At 36.5% G+C, this 20,730-nt stretch overlaps 1 protein-coding gene across 4 annotated transcripts in view; it reads right to left on the bottom strand.

Moving 5' to 3' along the window:
• marchf1 (membrane-associated ring finger (C3HC4) 1) overlaps nt 1-20,422 on the bottom strand; it is a 28,900-nt gene extending 8,478 nt beyond the window's left edge. For 2 of the 4 annotated variants that reach the window (XM_079811741.1, XM_079811743.1), the window contains exons 1-6: nt 20,287-20,352; nt 19,877-20,095; nt 5,081-5,131; nt 4,899-4,978; nt 2,951-3,616; nt 1,572-1,752 (exon numbers count right to left, since the gene is read on the bottom strand). In XM_079811741.1, the coding sequence (XP_079667867.1) occupies nt 1,572-1,752; nt 2,951-3,616; nt 4,899-4,978; nt 5,081-5,131; nt 19,877-19,966 (1,068 nt within the window). In that variant the 5' untranslated portion in view covers nt 19,967-20,095; nt 20,287-20,352. Of the gene's footprint in view, nt 1-1,571; nt 1,753-2,950; nt 3,617-4,898; nt 4,979-5,080; nt 5,132-19,876; nt 20,235-20,286 lie in introns of those variants that run through there. The other 2 variants (XM_079811744.1, XM_079811742.1) reach the window with 2 other exon arrangements.
• Nucleotides 20,423-20,730: the final 308 nt, after the last annotated feature.

Raw genomic sequence — 20,730 nt, 5'->3', positions numbered from 1 at the left:
GGAAGAAAATGGAGAGTCAGGTTTACAATTTCACTATTTATATTAGTCAGGTAACTGTGCGTTTATACAGTACCCTTGCAGGTAATCTTCTTGGAATCACCAGGGATATAAATATTTATCCGTCAGAGCAGATCTTAACGGATCGTCCTCGCATCGGAGGGATTTCAGAATAAAATATTTGTCAGGTAACTGTGCGTTTAAACAGTACCCTTGCAGACAAATCTTCCTGGCCTAACCACCAAGGAAGATGGTACCAGCTGCGGCTGGCATAATAGCTAAAAGCAGACTCTCCTTGCTTTGAGTGTAACTGACTTGATCCTGATGATCGGAGTGATCTATTAGGTTTATATTCAGTGAGAATATCTGCAATGTATTGAGATCCTAGGCCATTAAGTGATTTATATACCAGTAATAATACTTTAAAATCGATCCTAAATGTAACTGGAAGCCAGTGTAAAGACCTGAGGACTGGTGTAATATGGTCATATTTTCTGGTTCTGCTCAGAATCCTGGCAGCAGCGTTCTGTGTGAGCTGCAGCTGTCTAATGGTCTTTTTGGGAAGGCCGGTGAGAAGACCATTACAATAGTAACACAGGGAGCATCATATCTATGAACGTTGTTATTCTTTCCTTCCTGTAATTATTTTTTAGCCACAATGTGGCAGCACTAGGACGTGTGTGTGGTCTGACCTTCACAATATTTCCACATTCAGACAAATCTGCACACTTGAGTTTATTTTATTAGCAGTGTTTGCTAAAGCCAGCATCACTATTATTACTGGTCATTCTAAGGGATTTTTTAACAAGCCCCTAACCATTAAATTCATTTTAAGCCTGGCCTACAATAACATGCTTATATTACTATTTTAATTTATTTATTATGATGCTTACAATAGCTATACAATTCACAGTGCATTAACTAATGTTAACAAAATATAACTTTTGAATTTAATAATGTATTAGTAAATTATGAAATTAACATTAACAGAGATTAATAAATGCTTTAGAAGTGCAGGTCATTATTAGGTCATGTTAACTAATTAAACCTTATTGTAAAGTGCTACCGAAATGTCTTTACTGTCAATTGTGATCCATTTAATGTGCCTTTTCTGAATAAAAATATAAATTTCTTTAAAAAAAATTTTTTTACTAACTTTTAAACGGTAGTGTATTTTAACCTGAATTTTGCTTAACTTTAGCTTCTGTTAAAGTTAACATAATACTGTATTTCTTTTTAATTCATACTTTCATTCTTTCACAAAAAAAAGCAAATGTCAGACACTGGATATTTCTTTTCCCACTGGAAGCCGGGCATCTCTATTTGATGATTGGACGATCTCTCAAAGGGGAGGGACTAAGCAAGGCAATAATTGAAAATCAAAGGCAGTCACACTGCTAATCGAAATAAGCTAATCTTGTTTCTTGTATATTATAATTTGTAAATTTATAAAAAAAGTTTCAAACATTTCTGAACAATTAATTCCACTGTTTGGTAGTAATCTGTGTGTGTGTGTGTGTGTGTGTATATAAAACAGGATCTGATCTGTTCATAGACTTGTGTATGTGTGTTACCTTGCGCAAAGGTTTGAGGTGTGTCTCCATGATGAAGTCATATTTGCACAGCTCGCAGCAGCGTGTATCAGAGCTCTTGATCCACTGGTGCAGGCAGGACTGGTGCACGAAACGCATACTTCCTGTACAGTGGCAGGGGGTGATGAGCGGACACTCCTCATCACCTTCACAGTGACAGATCCTGCACAAACAAAAACAGATCAACTTTTACATCCATCCCAATTTTTCAATTTAAAAATACTTGACTGGCATTGCGTTTACATACAATATTGCCAAAGCATTATACACAGAACAAGTAATGACAAGAAAAATAAATATACAGCAATAATAAATAACTAAAATCTATAATATTTTAAGATCCTTCTTTTTGCATACAGGAGGGCACTGCACAATTCAGCCCCGGATTATCTTTGTGATCTTATTACACAATACACAGCCTCTAGATCACTAAGATCTTGTGATCAGTTACTTTTATCTGGCTCTCGTTCTCGGTGTTACTCAAAAGGTGATTGAGCTTTCTCTAGTCGCCCCAAAGCTCTGGAACAGTCTACCTTTGAACATCAGGGCCTCTCCATCACTGGATGCTTTTAAATCCAGTTTAAAGACTTCATTTTACTCTAGCGTTCAAGTGATGCTGTGTATGTACTTTATATTAGCTGGTGTTCTATGTTATGTATTGTATGTATATACATTTTCATTGATTTTGATACTTGATTTCTATTTCTGTTTTGTTTGTTTTTTTTCCTACTACTTTTCTCTCTCTTATTTTTATTGATTAATTTTATTGAATTGTAAAGCACTTTGGATCAACTACGGTTGTGTTAAACTTGTGCTCTATTAATAAAACTTGACTTGATAAGTGTAGTATTAAAATAAGGTGCCAAGTAATGAATAGAAATAAGATAAAACACTCGGATATGGTCATCCTCATGTGAGGCACCCCATCCTAAAATTTTAAATGGATCCATTTTTCATAAACATGTATATAATGAATCTAAAATTTGTTTCTATCAAGTTACATTATTATATTTTTTTTCTTCTCAGTATAGTCATTTACTGTTAAATGTATTATTTATTTATTTCATTTTAATTGTATTTTTTGTAAAGTTTTTTAGTTTTTCTCTGGACTGCATTTCCCTAAAGCATCGTAAGCCTAAATTGACTTATGATGCTTGGCCTATGATGCTTTTGGGAAACGCAGCCCTGGGCTTTTCCACAGACCCCCTGTCACACCCTTGTGTACCCCTGGGGATCCCTGGACCCCAGTTTGAAAAACCATGCTGTAATATATATGTACATGAATGGTCTTTGTTTATATTGATCAAGGCAGCAGTTGGTTTCTGAGGGTGTGCAGCTCTTTCTCTCTTGCTTTTTCTCACCTGCACACCTCTAGTTCATCATCAGTGCATGCTTGTTGCATGGCGCCATTTTGATTGGTAGGATTAGTGCATTTATAGGGGGATGGGACAGACATATCTGGCTCTCCTGAACCTCGCTCCTCATATGTCTTTGTAATAGGCTCCTCCTCCTCACTTCCACTCCTACTAGTACCATGCTCATTCCCTTTCCTGTGATTGGCCCCCTGACTTTGGCCCCCACGCTCCTCCCTTTTTGACAACAGCTTTTTGTGGGCCTTAGTGTTGGGACCCTTGCACAGTGGCGGCTGGTTCTCTTTCTGTCCCTCGTCGGAGTTGACAGACATGAGCTCAGTGCCGTCCTGTTCCTCACGGGAATGCGCTTTCGTGTGTCGGCTACCACTGCGTCTCCGTCTCGCTTTCTCGCGGCTCCAAGAGCGAGCTTCTCTCCAGCGTTGCTCGTCTTCTGAGGATGAGTCAGAGTGTGTGTGCACTTGCTTATGCGATCGCGAATGTCTCGTCTGGTCCACACACTCCTTGGCGCACCCAACAATCCCGGTGCTCTCCCGTCGCCGCCGAATACGACGCTTGACTTGACGCTTCGTAGTGGGGGCGGTCTCAGAGGCCGGGTTTATGGGCATGATGGGTGTAGTCTGATCTGAGCCATCTAGTTTAGCGTAACCACTAGAGCTGCACAACACACACACACACACACACACACATCCATATAAAAACAAAAGGGATGAAAAAGACACAGAGCATGAAATAATTGATGAGTGAAAAACAATGGACAAATAAAAAGTGAATTTCTTTTTAACTGTGGATTTTGTTCCACTCATTGGCCCTTATTTCTCCTTGCAATACACTCTTCAATAATTAGGCTATTTTTAAAACAGAACCACAGAAATAAAATGTGGCGTTCAAAACACAATGTCATTTCTTTAACATACCTTCACAGGTATGCATTCATACATACAAAGTCTGAGACTACAAGTTATACTTTAATTTAAAGATTTTTTTTTATTTAATTTAATACAAAATGTCATCATTTATATTTTTCTATTTTGAATTCTCAATGTAATTCAATACAAAATGTTTTATAAACTATATCATTCTATTTTGTATTCATAATTGAATTTACTTTATGACTTTATAATTTATGTTTAACAAAATGTTTCATACATAATATTATTCTATTTTGCATTCAAACTTCATAATTCATTACAAAATGTTTCATAAATTATATTATTCTATTTTACATTCAAACTTCATAATTTATTACAAAATGTTTCATAAATTATATTATTCTATTTTGCATTCAAACTTCATAATTTAATAAAGAAATTTCAGAAATGATATTATTCTATTTTGCATTCAAACTTCTTAATTTGTTACAAAAAGTTTCATAAATGATCTTATTCTATTTTGCATTAAAACTTCATAATTTAAAACAACATTTTCAGAAATTATATTATTCTATTTTGCATTTGTAACTTAATTACAAACTGTTTTATAAATTCATTTTAATTTTATTTAAAACGTAAGATGTAATTTATTTTAATACAACATGTTACAATTAATACAATAAATTATAAATTATATTTTAAATTTAATTTATTTAATTTATAAATAATGAAATTATGATCTTTTATTACAAATTAATCAATAGAATTAAATTATCAATAGAAAACATTTGCTTACAAATTTGATTGTTGACCAAGAAATAGTGCAGAATGCTAAATATTTCTATTCATTGTCCAAATCCTCTAACTGTTTGCCTATTTTATGGTTTAAATAGAAATATAATCAATTGCAAACGTGTGGTCTCAGACTTTTGGACTACACTGCATATACATCCAAAGATACTGACATTACAGAACTTGTTTCATAAAATCACAGGATGTGCAAACATGTAGATGAGCAAAGCCCCAATCATAAACATGGTCACCCCTGTGTCAATGACCACACTCACCTGCATATGTCCTGGGAGGAGGGTGTAACTGATGTTTGAGAGACGCTGTTCAGCACGACTCCTTGGGTGGAACTGCTGGCCTGAAACAGCAGGTCACAAAAGTGCAAAATAATATACACTTACTTTGTTGTCAATGGGGTTGCTTTGAATAAAGATGGTGTGGGTGTGGGTGTGGGTGTTACCTTAGATATATTGCTGGATCGACTTCCCGATCGCCCAGGTGCCTTCTCACCCTGAAGGAAACAAAGAGGATTAATCGTATGCGCTCTCTCCTTCTCATCCACACTGAGGCCATACCATTATAGTCGTACTACAATATACAATACTTTCTCCTATCTCAACTTAAAGTGTACAATCATCTATGACCGTTTTGGCACTTATATTATTCATTTAACAGATACTTACAAACGAGTCATGAAAACTTTGCTCGGTTTGTAGGAGAATGCTGCCACAACAACACAGATTCAACCAATGGTGTGAGTTTGTCTGTTGGTCTGTTTGACCAATGGCAGAATGGGGGAGTATGTGCAAAATCTGTTCAGTACTTTTGCAATTCAGTTTGGTGAAGCTAGCAGAGCTGAAATTACAAGCACTCTCACACAATACACACAAATAAAGAAAAGTTGGCTTTTAAAGCAGGGTTTCTGTCACATGTTTGAACAGATCGTTTAATGTGACTGCAGCTTTAAGACAAACCAATCCTATTACTAAAAATAACAGCAGCTTCGTAAGACCGTTTGAGTGCAAATATGTGTGTGTGTGTGTGTGGTCATGTTAACTAAAGAACACAAAGACTATTTTTAGGACTATTTTTTCACAATTGTGAAGACACATTTATTGAAACCTTCACCCATTTTCTTACAACTTTAAACACAAAACCAAATCTTCAAACTATATTCACAAAACCAAAAATACATACAATAAAGACAATCGCCTCAAAACCATTTCACCTGTTCTCAAAATCAAACAAAGCTTTCAGATCATGCCCACATCAGTCAATATATAAAAACTACAGAGCATTCATTAGACACTGCATCAAAAAAATGGAGAACACAGCATCCAGAGCTTGTAGTTACAGAAGAAAAATTATATTGTATACATTTTTTACATGTAAAAAATTCTGTACATTCTGTAAATGCAGTAAACATTTTCCACTTATGTAAAAAAAAGTATTGTAATCGCACAGGGAATATATTGTATACTGAATGTACTGTATATTCTAATATAGTATTGTATTGAATTTCTGTACATTTTTGTATACTGTAAAAATCCAACTGCAAAAGCCCAAAAGGTCAAAGAAAACTCTAAATAAAAAGCATGTTATAGTACACTCAAAAAAGTTTTAAATCAAAGTCAATGAGTGATTCATTCTGCCTCAGCATCCATATTTGTGTTGTGTCCAGCCTGAGAACTTTGTATACATCACAGGCGTTGCTGTCTCTTGCCAGGCAAAGGAAGAAAAAAAACATCTGGTATGCCCAATCCAGCCTATCCACACCATTCTCTTTCTCGTCCTCATCTACCACCTCTTACACATACTCATCCTCCTCTCCTTCTCAGATTGTCTCTATCCATTGTTGGTTTCAACATTCAGTGCACATGTGCTACCTGTGCACTCTGAACTGGCTTATATTTTGTACAGTTGGTTTGATCACATCTTTAGAAACAAGTGTGAACAATCGTCAAAATGTGTTTTAGAGAGTGAGAATGTGTTTAGAGTTTTGCAAAAAGAGTGCATGACATTTGCAAATGGTCTTTTAACTGTCTGAACTTGTTCAAGGTTTTGTGGAAAGAGTGATTTATTCGGCAAATGGGTTTAGAGCTTTGAGAATTTGGTTCTGAGAATGGGGTATAATGTCATAGCAATAGAGAAAAAGAGAAAGGGAATCATTCAGGTCTTCATTCATTGAACAGTCAACATGAAAATCTATTTACTTTCTTAATGCACCTTCCTGTACAGTAAATTCCCCAGTGTTGAATTAACAACGCTCAGGTGTTCATATGGGAACCACCAGCAGATTAATTAGATACTTAAGTGATTAATTGAACAATGATTGTTTGATTATTGAAGACACCTGATGATAATGAGCAGAATCACTGAAGGAAAGAGAAACACAAGACCTACAACCGACTTAAAAAGACAAACAAAATCACAAATAGTCATGAGTCAAACTGCCCAACTAAAGGAAACACTGATCACCATAATGGTGACCAACCAACATCAAAACCTGTTAATTCTCAAAAATAACTGTAGAAAAAGGACAGAAATAAAGTCAGTCTGGTTTGTAATAAGAGAGATTTAATGTCTTTTCAGTTGATTTCATCTAAAGGCCTGTTCACACCAGGACGATTTTTGCACGCGTTTATCACCGACGTTGAACGCCTCGTGATTAAACAAAGGGTGCAATGTGAGTGTGCACACTGACGTGCAAAACAGCAGGCGTAAAAGCGTCATTTAAAAAAAACCGCCTTGGGGTGGTGAAAGGTTGGATTCTGAGATCCACTGCCGCTTCAATATAATATAATATAATAAATATAATATAATATAATATAATATAATATAATATAATATAATATAATATAATATAATATAATATAATATAATATATATTTTTTTTATATCCTAATTAAATTTATAATCAAAGCCTCAATCAATATTTATCCTCCTATATAATTATTATGACTTTACTGATTATTTCCAGTTATGATTTTGCTTAAATCAAGAGGACCAATGATTGTTTCTTCCTTTATATTTTCTAAAGTTTGTATTTGGTCTATGAGTGGTGACTGCTTCCAGAGATGAAATATGGATTTGTCTTTCATTTCATTTTATTTTATTTTATATTTCCTTTTACTGAAACACTAAAGAATTGGCCTGTCTGTACTTCTCACTGAGAGAAAAGCACATGTTATCAGTGTTTTGGAAAACTTAACCAACCAACCTTGGAGAGACTGTTTATCTGTGTATGTGCACAGTATTCGGTGTTAAAGATCAGTATTGGATGTGGATTACGGGCATCCTAAGAGATGAGTGGACGTGTTGTTTTGGGCAAGCTGGCGCCTGATCCAGAATCTGGAAGGTCATTACGTGCATAATTCCGGGGTGAAAGCGTCAACAACTGATATCTGTACACGTGAATCTAATAAACTGACAATGTGTGGAAATTTACCATGACTGTCCATTTTCTCGGAGCCAATCAGAATCCTTCAACTTGCAGTAATGACGTGGCGAGACCTTGAAAACAGTATAACTGTTCAGAAATTGTATGTACGATAGGCGGAGGTGGGTAGGCTGGTAGAGGGAGCGCGGCCTACGAACTCCTTGTGAGACTTGAAGCTGGCTTCTGCTGATGAAACGGCAAACTATTCTTCAGTAGCCTAAATCTTTCTTTAATTAATTGCACTCCTGACTCTTGGTCTTCATTTTTTACTACTGGTCCTGGGTCTTAGACTGTTACCCCAACAGTGTTTTTTTAGTTTTGATGTGGCGCGTTAAAAACTAGCCAACCAATGAGATCGGCGCTTTTGTTCACGTGCCTGGAGCTGCTGAAGTTACAGTAAAACACGACTTAGTCTGGCCGAGCACACATTGATACGACGAAGAAGAAGTAGACAAAGAAGAAGATTAACTGCTAATGCTGCTTGCCAGTTAGCAAAAAGTGTGTGAATGTTTTTTGCAAGCACGTAAATACTGTCTCTTCTTCTTCTGCATGACAAGCGAGTATCAGAAGCGTAAAAGTGCCGCAGCACCAGCTTGTGTACCGGGAGCGCCATCTACTGAATTTGCACATTCACTTGGCGCATCGGCAGTGAAAATCGCTTGGGTGTGAACACTCAATTCGCGCCGAAAAACGTTGGTGATAAGCACGCGCGATATTCGTCCCGGAGTGTACAGGCGTTAAGGCTGTGGCTGGAAGTCAGTTGTAGTTCTTGTGTTTCTCTTTCCTTCAGTGATTCTGCTCGTTTTTATCAGGTGTCTTCAATAATCAAACAATCATCGTTCAATTAATCACTTAAGTATCTAATGAACTCTAACACTGCTTCAGTGTTATTTTAAAGGGGTGGTAAAACACATTCTTTTGAAGGCTTGACTGTGTTTGTGGGGTGCACTGTAACATGTGTTCATGCTTCGTTTTAAAAAAAAATCGCCTTATTTTTCATATATTTGACCTTTATTCTACACTGCTCTGTCCCTCCTTGTAAAACGGTCTGATGCTTTCCGGGTTGTATGAAGCCAGTCCCTCAAAAATACGCGATGGGCTCTGATTGGTTAGCTGGCCCAGTGTGTTGTGATTCGCTAACCGCAGTGCATGTTTATCGGAAACGTCACGCCCCTTACCTTACCGGTAGACTGTGCTTTGGTCAGTATTAGAAACAACGGCGTCAATAAAACCATATGAGCCCGAATCAGACCGAGAACATTTTAGTGAAGATGATCGAGCAGAACCTGTTCAGTCCTCAAGAGTAAAGACTGCGGATCTATAATCGCTACTGAATGGCACTTTAACTTTTGTATTTTTAGAACGATTATAGCCAAATATCTGTCGCAAGAACTAACCCAAAACGAACACTAAGCACTGGCTTTACTAGTAAGTTAGCCAAATCACACACAGAACCATGTTTAGCATGCCTGTAGATAAACAATACATAAAAGCTCTAATCAAAGAATCATTTACACTAATGCCAGGTTCGCTGTTGAGATTTTAACGTTAGTGTTTGTAACGTTAGGTGTTCGTCGGATAACGTTAAGTATGAATGAGCATTTAACAGACTGGTTTGCAGAACAGCGTTGTCATCTGTTTACTTCCTTGCTACAACCTATTACAGGAAAACACATTGATGAAAAATAAATCAGACTTACAGGTTGTGGCCCGTAAACAGCTTCTGTTTGTAAATCCAGCTTTCAGGACAAGCCGTTGTGCATATCCTGTATTGAACTCGCGAAGTTTGTGGAAGTTGTCCTCCGTGAAATGTGCAGCGCGCGCGTCGTGCATCCACGCACTGGCAGTGTTTTTTTCACGCAGCTGACGTTGTGCAAATCCGGCATTGAAATCGCGAAGATGGTGGAAGTTCTCCTCCGTGGATGTGCTGCAGGGAGCCCCGCGCGCGCCTGTTCCCCGCTGACTCATACACACACGTGCATATAACATGCTGTATGTTAAATGCTCTGCAACGCACCCCCGTCCCAAGGAAGGCTGAACAGAGCAAGTACCCCAGACCTGCAATCCGAATGAAAATAACAGCGTTTCCTTGGCATTGCGGCAACAACACTCCAGCCTAACTATACCACAACAGCGCCGCGATACAAAATGGCCTCACCCCCCCTTATTTAATATTCTCGGAGGAGGGGTTTATGTAAATATTGAGCCTGGTGATGTCACCAACCCTGGAGGAATGTCTGTAGTCGCCTGCTGGCCGTTTGCTGTAGTTCTTAGAAACTGATTTCTTTAAAAGCAAATATCTCCCTTTGCTTTAAACTTTGAACGTTGTAACTTTGCAGATGTTGTTTATGCTCAAGCAGCAACATTACACGCTAGCTAAAGTTAGAATAGTGAAATCGTGGTTTACCACCCCTTTAACACCCTGCTGGTGGTTCCCATATGAACACAGAGTGGTGTTAATTTAACACCGGGGAATTTACTGTGTGGTCTGATTGCGAACAATTAATCAGAGCATCATTGTTATTCCAAAAAAGAAAAGGTCTTTGTAATCTTCAATCAAGTACAAGCTATTAGATTTCAGCTTATTTGATAAAAAATACTGTAAAAATAAAGGTAAACTAAATGTATTGAAAATAAAAACTATTGTAAGATATTTATTACAATTTAAAATTTATTTTCAATGTTGAAAATATTTTTGTGGAAATCGTGATATATTTTTTTCAGGATTCTTTGATGAATAGAATGTTCAAAAGAACAGCATATACATTTCTTTTCTTTCACTTTTGACAATTTAATGCATTTTTTAATTGAATTTAATGCATCACTGAAAAACTAAAACTCATTTCTTTGTTTTGTTTTTAAATCTTACTGACCCCAAACTTTTAAACAGTAGTGTATAACAAATACTTTCTCCTGCATTTAGTTTAGAAATCAATATAAAACACAACTGGCACAAAGGGAATTGTGAACCTTTTTGATTTTGATTTTTAAAATGCTGAATGCTTTGTTTTGCCAGGCATGAAAACCAAGCTTTATTAGCATTTATTGGCTCCATGTGCCTCAGGCAGAGCTGATTCCTCCTGGGCTTTTGGTGGGTCCACCTTTGCCTTTGGTCCACACCTGGCCCATTATTAACTTAACTATTTTTCCTTCAAGCAAACATACAAGAGCACACACACAAATGATCCTCTGAGGGTCAATATTAGTTTGAGAACATAGTGCATTTAAGGTGTTGCAAGCACACACACACAGACCATTTATTTGGCATATCAGGCTTATACAGAAAAACAAGTCAGACTACCATGATTGTAACTTTAACCAAAAAAAAAAAAAGTACTTTTACAATATACCTAGCTGATGAATATAATTAAGCAAAACGTTCCAATACATTGCTCTCTTTTTGAATATGTCTTTGTTGTTTAGCTGATGTTAGTAAGGCTAGTATTGAGCTCTGTTCCCTCTCTCCTGGAGCGACACTATCGCTCTGAATTATTGATGTGAAAGTCGACAGTCACCAACATCTGATCAGCTCCTAAATATTTCATACACCTGCAGTGCATCTTTAAGCGAGCATGCAGGTGCAACTGCATCCTTTGAGAGACAATAATATTATTATACACATGTTCTCTGATTGTTTGACATCAGTCAAACATGATGACCATGTTTGCATTCACACCTGAACTTCAGCCATTCCCAGAGGCCCCTGGAGTTCACCCAGAATGCACCACTCAACCAAACATAGTTTTCATCTCACTCCTTCACTTACAGACCATAGAAGAGAAAATCACCATTGAGTTCTCTTTAATATCTCGATTGTTTCTTCTAAAGAGAAATCCGAGCAAATGGAGACTTTCATCTTAAACTTCTGTGCAAAGTCCGAGATTTCAACAAAAACAAAGTGCACATTCATTTTATTGCTACTTTGTCTATTATATGTGTCTGTTTTTATGTCTGTATGTATTTTTTGGAGAACCATCTAAAATAAAGCTGACACTTGCATAAAACATAACTAAAAACTCCATTACGCCCCTGAGCTTTGAAAGAACAACATCTGAGCAAATAAAATTACTCCTCTGGATGCTTTCAACAGGCTTTAGAATTAGATTCAAGTGGTGTGTGCTGTAATGCACATAATGGGTTCACTACATAAAAGCCTCAGCTTCTGTTCTGAATGATTGCACTGCTTCCTCGTTGGAAAAATAGTGCTCATTCATCCAGTCTAGAATTTCTATACTCTGACCACACATGTAAAATGACCTTTTTATTGATATTCTCTCCTTATCTATGCAGTCTGCTAATATATAATACACTCTAAAAATGCTGGGTAGTTTTAACCCACGTTTGGGTGAAATATGGACAAACTCAACCATTGGGTTTAAAAAATGTATTTTAACGTTTTTTAAAATGTTTGTTTTAACAGTTGGGTTTGCCCATATTTGACCCAAATGGGGGTTGAAACGACCCTGAATTTTTTAGAGCGTAGGATCACATTTCTTCTGACTATTTGAATTCACAAATGAATACTCTAAAAAAATGCTGAGTTGTTTCAACCCATGTTTGGGTCAATTATGGACAAACTCAAATGTTAGTTTATTCAATTTTTGGATTAAACTTTTAAACCCAAAGATTTGTCCATATTTGAGCCAATCATGGGTTGAAACAACCCAGCATTTTTCAGAGTGTGACAAAGTTTCTGATATGACCTTAGTTAATGTCCTCTTGCTATTTTTAAAATACTGCTTCTACATCTGAGAAAAAATATCTGAGAAATAAAATGCTCCTGTCTTGACTTTGAATAATTTACAGAATCCAGGTCAAAGTAAATGCTGTCCAGAATGAATCTACTAGAACACTCAAAAATCCCTGTAAAGGTCTTGTGTATGAAACATGGAAAGCCCTACTAGGGGCACACATGTTTAGCCTTGACCCTTAAATACTAGTTAGGCTCAAAGTTCAAGTCAATGTTCTAAGATCAAGGTTCATAGGTCATATACTGTTTGTCTCTCCAGTCAATTCTCGAATTTAAACCGAAAGGCATGCGTTATATCATTGCTTAAACAAAACAACAACATAAAATAAACAAAGCCAATTTGATCATGTGCAAGACACAAGTAAATACAGCTCAAACTTTCCATGAATAGAGTACAAATTGGTAATTAGTTTATTTCTTTTTTTTTTATTGCAATAAATATATATTTCAAATGATATACACAACAGTTTGGGGTCAGTAACACTACATTTTTATCAAATAAATTAATATTTTATTAAGCTAGAAATTAATGAAAAGTGACAGTAAAGACTTCAAACATTTCATACGTTCAAACTTGCATGAAAATGTTTTTTTTTTATCACGGTTTTTACAAAAATTAAGCAGCATAAACTACCAGCAGCCATTATTCCAGTCTTCAGCATCTCATGATCCTTCAGAAATCATTTTGATATGCTGCTCAAGAAACATTTCTTATTATTCCCAATTAGTTAACAAACTAATATTTTTGTGTAAACCACAATTTTCTGGATTCGTTGATGTATAGAAAGTTCTAAAGAACAGCATTTCATTGAAATGGAAATAATTTGTAACATTATAAATGTCTTTACTGTCGCTTTTAATTAATGTACCCTTAATGTACCCCAAAATAAAAGTATTAATTTCTTTAAAAATAAAAGAAAACCCTGACCCCAAAATTTGTGTATATATTGCTTTATATGAGTACATGTATGCAGATAAAGTTGGATATACATTTATTAGTTGTCAAATTAAGTTATTTGTTTTGCCTACTGCAAGGGTTAAAATGTATATCGGGATTTACAATTTTGGTAACATCACACAACCTAAGCAGTTGAGAACTGAGAAGTCATGACATATTTTTTAATCATTAGAGCCCTAGTGTGCAAGCCAAAGACAAGTATAATAAGCAATATCATCTCCATTGCATGCAAAATCATAAAACAATAATAGAGAATCATCAACAACCAGAAACATCCAAACTGACATTCACTTATCCATAAATTCACCCCTGTATGTTCTATGAGCTACCAAACTGCCGATCACATCTGCTTTCTCCAAAGGCTGATGCATGCAAGAGCTCACACATGCATGTTTATGTGCTATAGGCAGGGTTGGATTAGCTCGAGCTGCTTCTCTGAGGTATAATCTATAAGTGGTTGGTCTATCTCTGGTCGTTCATTTAGATACCCACGTAAATAGGCTAACACACGCAGTTTCAGAGTTAGATCTACTAATACTTTTTCTGATGTCTGACTCTGAGGTAGTGTTTTCTAGGTATGCCATCTAACGTTCTGCCTAGTTTCAGCTTCAGAGCAGCTGTTATTTTAGATAAACCTGTCAGTGTTGGATTCATTTACACTTATGTATGCAGGTGCACATACAGTACAATGGTGACCATCCCTTGTGATTTGTGTTCGTTTAAGAGGCAATGTGCCTACAGCCAATCACAGACCAAGATTAAAGCTCTGGCTGCAGAAGCTAACTATAGAAACAGGTGCATTATGGGATAATGTGCTGATGGGATACACCTGGTCACAAACCACTACTCTAAGCACCTACCCATAGATAGTAGCACACACAGATGCAATATTTTGCTGGTCCAGATACAAAAAACCTCTTTAAATTAAAGTTAATGGAGCAGATGCCTCAGTGTGTTGAGTAAACTCTTTCTGTAGAAAGAGTTCATCATCATCATAATAATAAACAATCAGTCTCTATGATGATCAATACTATGCTACCAACAATAATCAGTTTAATTTTGAATTGTACATTACCTGCAACATGCAAAAGTGCCAGATATAGCAAACCTAATGCAAAATCTATGTATCAATATCTTAATATCAATCACAGTACAAACCAACAGCTGGCAATAAGCATGTCCGGAGCAATTTTGACAATATAAAAACAAAGACAAAACACCAAACCTATTGTTTAAGACACTCCAATAGTATACATATTCAAAGCAGGTTAACAACCACTACACAGAATCTATTAATTTGTTATGCATATACACTGAACTGTACATGTCTGCAATAGCATCAGATACACACCAGATCAAAGTTATACAATACTTCTCAAACACACACACACACACACACACACACACACACACACACACACACACACACACACACAAACAAGCAAGCAGCAATGACAGTGACTGATAGAATCCAAAAACACTGTTTTCATGTTTTTACTCTGTGTAAACATTCACACTGCGAGGTGGGAAAATATGTGATTAATAACACTGACAATAAAAATAAAGGTATTTTCAACCATAAATATTTGTGGGGCACTCTAGTGTACATTATCAGTCAAAAGTTATAAATCATTATGATTTTTAATTTTTTTTGTCTCTTATGCTCACCAAGGCTACATTTATTTGATCAAAAATTCAGTAAAAAACAAAACAAAACAAAAAACAGTAATACTGTGAAATAGTATTACAGTTTAATTTCACTTTAGTCTTCAAAATTCAGCTTCATATTTGTGAAAACCTTTAGTTTATCAAAATAAATGTCAGTATTCTTTAATGAACAGAAAGTTCAAAAGAACTGCATTTATTTGAAATGGAAATAATTTATAATGTTATATATGTCTTTACTGTTACTTTTGATCAATTTAATGCATCCTTGCTGAATAAAAGTGACACTGAAAACTGAAGTAATGGCTGTTGAAAATTCTGCTTTGTCATCACATGAATTAATTACATTACATTATAATAGTTATTTTAAATTAAAACAATGTTTCATAATATTACTGTTTTGACCAGTAATCTAATTTGTCATAACTAGTAGACACAATTTTGATGGTGTCTTGAAATCTAGTTTTAAAGAGCAAAAGTCAGGAAAGGCTGCCAGGGGAGCACATTTAGTGCCCATCATGGTGCCAAGAGAATGTGCTTATGTGTTTGTGTGTTAGTGAGTGATCACATGTGACAGCTCCAGCAGAGAGCACAGTGGATTAGACGCCTGCTAGAGAGAAAAAGCAGCTAATTCACAGAAATGGAACACGTGAAATGCACTTCACACTCTTGGCTTCCACACAACACACACGCATAAATACACCCACAACATATGGAAGGTCTTAGAGTCTCAATATTAGTAAAACCATTACGAAGGAAACAATAACTAAAGTGTTTGCTTAGTGCTCAGTTCTTGGTATGTGATAATGCTTTCAAGAATTCAGATAGCCTCATCATTCTTACAGTGCCTGCAAGGCGTAATTATTATAGGCATCACTTACTTTCTCTCATGTTTAGGGTTAAGGAACTTAACCGGTAAAGTTCAGCAGTACCTCGTCCTACACCATTGTGCTACTGACATGAATGAACGTCTGCGTGCTAGGGGGAGTTGTGTACTGATACTTTTTCAGGATTTCTGCCTGTCAGTGAGTTTTAAAAAAAAAATCTTAGTCTTATGACTCAGGTCCCTAAATATCTAGGGGCCAGAATATCATAGACTTGCTCTTTTGATTTAGGGTCAGTAAGCAACCACCTAGCAAACCACCCAGAAGTTGCTATCAACTTGACTGCAATAATATAAAAACCATAACACCCGTATATACGTATAACAACACACTAGACCTGTGGTGGAAACTTTTGCACAGAAAGATTGTTGTGTGCTATTGAAACTTATTTTGATTACAGATTACGAGGGCACATGAATTAAAAAATACACTGAACATGCTGAAATACACTTTTGTTTTTGCCCCCGTTTTTCATGAGCTGAACTCAAAGATCTACATGTACACAAACGGCCTATATTTCTCTCAAATAATGTTCACAAATCTGTCTAAATCTGTGTTAGTGAGCACTTCTCCTTTGCCGAGATAATCCATCCACCTCACAGGTGTGGCATATCAAGATGCTGATTAGACAGCATGATTATTGCACAGGTGTGCCTTAGGCTGGCCACAATAAAAGGCCACTCTAAAATATACAGTTTTATCACACAGCACAATGCCACAGATGTCACAAGTTTTATGGGAGCGTGCAATTGGCATGCTGACTGCAGGAATGTCCACCAGAGCTGTTACCCGTGAATTTAATGTTAATAATTTAATTTCTCTACGTTTCAGAGAATTTGGCAGTACATCCAACCGGATGCCTCTCTCAGTTCAAAACGCTTACGCTACATCTGACATCACCGTCGCACCAGTAATGCTTTTTTCACTTTTAAATTATGGGATATTTTTCATTTTTGGGTGAACTATACCTTTAAATTCAGAATTTTGTCCAATTTTAGGCATGGCATTTTATTCAAGACATGCAAATCTTTTATGTATTTTTTACACACAATAACCTTTCTGAAACTATTGTTAATTGTTAATTTTGTCTTTAAAATGATGAAGTGTGTGAAAAAAAAAAAAAAAAAAAATTCAAATGTATTATATTTATAATTTTAATTTGTCCTTCATTTTAGCCAAATGATTCAAAGACACATTTTTAAACTCAGTAATTTCAAGTTATATGAAATATCAAAATTGATACATTCACTTTAAAACTGCATTCTTTCATTGGCACGAAAAATGATTTTCTAAAATGTTTTCAATGCCATCCATTCATGACTATGGTGTTGGTCATTGGTTCAGGGTACAGCAAAGCAATGTCCTATCTACACACACCACCAACACACAAGGGTTTAAGTCAATAGGACAAGACCATCTTAAAGTGCCCCATTATGCTATTTTAAAGTTTCCTAATTTAGTTTTGGAGGTCTCCAACAACAGGTTTACATGCATCAAAGGTCAGGTTCGTAATTCAATTTTCTCATATTATATATTGCACATCACTACAGTGTTAAATTATTCTCAAACGACTCCATGGATGAATCAGTCTCTTTAAATGCCTACTCTGCTCTGATTGATTGGTCCACCGCCTACAGCGCATTTTTTAAATGAAACATTGGAAGAACTAGCTATTCAACCCGAACCTTGAGCAGGACGTTTTTTTCAGTGATGCTACTCAGTTTGAGGTACATTATGAGATGTAATTCCTCACAATCAGCATTGCCGTGTGTGTGTGTGTGTGTGTGTGTGTGTGTGTGTGTGTGTGTGTGTGTGTGTGTGTGTGTGTGTGTGTGTGTGTATAAATAACAATGCGTTAGCCCAGCATTAACGTGAGTGACTGATGTAACATTAAAGTTTGCAAAACAAATCTTGCTCCATCCTTTATCTTTACTAAGCTCTAAGAATTACAGACAATCTGCATTAATAGTTTTAGGTAATACTTCAGCCCACAGCTGATTTACAGTAGTATTTCAGTAAGACAGTAATAACGTGAGTTAGCCAGATACTTACACAATGAACAACACATTGTAAAGTACAGCATCTTCTCGACATGATGCTATCCAGTATCCGCTGCAGTGTTTGAGGTGGTTCAAGTTTTCTCTGGTGTCTGTGCGCGCAATAAGTAGACGGGCAATATGCTAAAGTTTCGTCTTGACGTCACAAGTTAGGACTCAATAGGATTCGTTTAATTGACTCAGAGTCGACTCTTACTTTTGAGAGACAATAACTTTTTATATGGTGCACTTTCAGATTTAAAACTTTGCAGGATGTTTTCATTCACTTAGAATTATGTTACACACTACAAGAAAGGTAATTTTCAAAAATCCATAATAGGGGCACTTTAAGCACATCTTAGATGGCGAAAGCCAACTGGGTGACCACGTTTACAGAAGATACAAACAAATTTGCATAGGACTGTTCAACAAATCCATTTGCTAGGCCATCCAACAACATTCTGTTGTTGGCAACAAATCCAAAAAGTATTTATTCAATGGCTAAATTGATTCTGGATAATGCAGCCAAAACATACTAAAAATAGCTTTGCTTAGCCAGACATTTACACATAACGTAACCAATGAGTTTGCTTTACATTTTCATGCTGTTTAGGGGGAAAGTTTATCTGAAATAGTTGATATCACTGTGGGGAAAAAATCATTATAATAATTTAATAGCAGTGTCAATTAGGTGTGCAAAACAAATAAATAATAATATTTATATTTCTGTCTATCCAAAATTGATAAATACAGGTTATTTCACTGACATAGCATACAATTCTGCTTGTGGACTAAGTGTCCTACTAAGTGTCTAAAACAAAAATTTTCAAAAGGATTTAGCTGGTGATTTTAGGCAGCACTTCCCATGTTTGTGTGCGAGTTGCATCCGACGATCAGTGAATGGACTGCGGATCTATGGACTGTGATCGGACTGTCCATCTGAGTATCATACATCTATTAAATGTCCTAGATATTACAAACATTCACACAGCTGAAACGAATGCATACATTCTGAAGCTATGTGATGGAGAAGCATGTGTGATTTACAATATACTTGTATACAATGACCCTGAAAAGGCTGAAATATAAGTAACACGGTTCTATTTATAGCCATTTCTTTTCCAATACAACAGAGTCCAGCTCCTCCTCTAGGCTATATTACTCTTTAGATTGAGTCATGTTTTTATCCTCACAGCTAAAAATTCAAGCAGAAGGATTTAATTGCTTTAGCACTTAAATCTCAGATATTTGCAAACTTAATATCAGACAATAGTCACAACTTACAACCTGACCCCTATCTAAACAGTAACCCTAATGTAAATGTATTATTGCTCGACAGAATCCATCAAAAATACCAACTAGTATTTTCAGACTATAGTAACCACATGGAAAACCATGGATGGCTATACCTCTACCTTCAACATAACTAATTACAATGAAACAAACTATGATATTTGTTATGAAAACTCCACATACATTACACATTCTCTGTGTTAAATGTATTCACATGAAATGGGTACTTGCCTCATTCTCTTTACTCTTGTCTCTATTCCGGCTGGAGCTCTTGGCTTTCTCCTTAGTAATGGGTACAACCGATATCTGATGCACAGGCATGCTAGCAGTGCTCAGGACTGCGGGATACCTCGCTTCCTTCAGTCCACCAAAGACAACGGACTCACATCATCCTGTGGGTCGGCATGGAAACAAAGAATACGACCAACTCCAGAGCTCGCATCCGCACTCCTACAGACACATGCATTAAATCAGGTAGCCTGGTTGAGATCTTATAGACTTCAGCTGCAATAGAGAGAAACATCCAGAGAGCTGGTCGTCACATCCCAAAAAGCTTAAGACAACCTCTCTCGTTCTACCTGTGTGATCTGTGACAGGGAGAGAGAGATAGGCAGAAAGAGCTCATTTAAATTCTACTCTACCTGAGAGCTGCGGTGATGCCTTAGTTTGTGGATGTGTGTCTGTGCGTCGGTTAACCTGACCTGTACACATGCTGCTGAGAGGACTTAGGGGTTATTTTAGCTCCAAATCTCCTCCCTCCAGGAGCAGCGTGGGATGGAGGAGCAAGCTAATCAGCTTACAACCCCAGGGGCTTCACACAACCTCGGCTACTATAACACACAAACACACACGCACACACGAACATAGGAAGACACACTGGATCGAACAAACTAGCTGGTAACATTTGAAATGTTAAATGTTTCATTTAGTTGAGGAGAGCTTATATAGACTCATTATGCAGCAAAACTAACTTACACTGGAAGGACAGAATATTAGCAACAGACAACCAATCGTAAATTAAATCTTCTCCTCTGCCTCATATATCCGATTCTGTCATTAAATATTCATGCGCTTCTTACAACTGC

Source organism: Gobio gobio (genome assembly GCF_949357685.1).
Source record: "Gobio gobio genome assembly, chromosome: 3".
Taxonomy (NCBI): domain Eukaryota; kingdom Metazoa; phylum Chordata; class Actinopteri; order Cypriniformes; family Gobionidae; genus Gobio; species Gobio gobio.
Note: the sequence above shows the minus strand (reverse complement) of the source record. Positions and strands in the feature narration are given on the sequence as shown.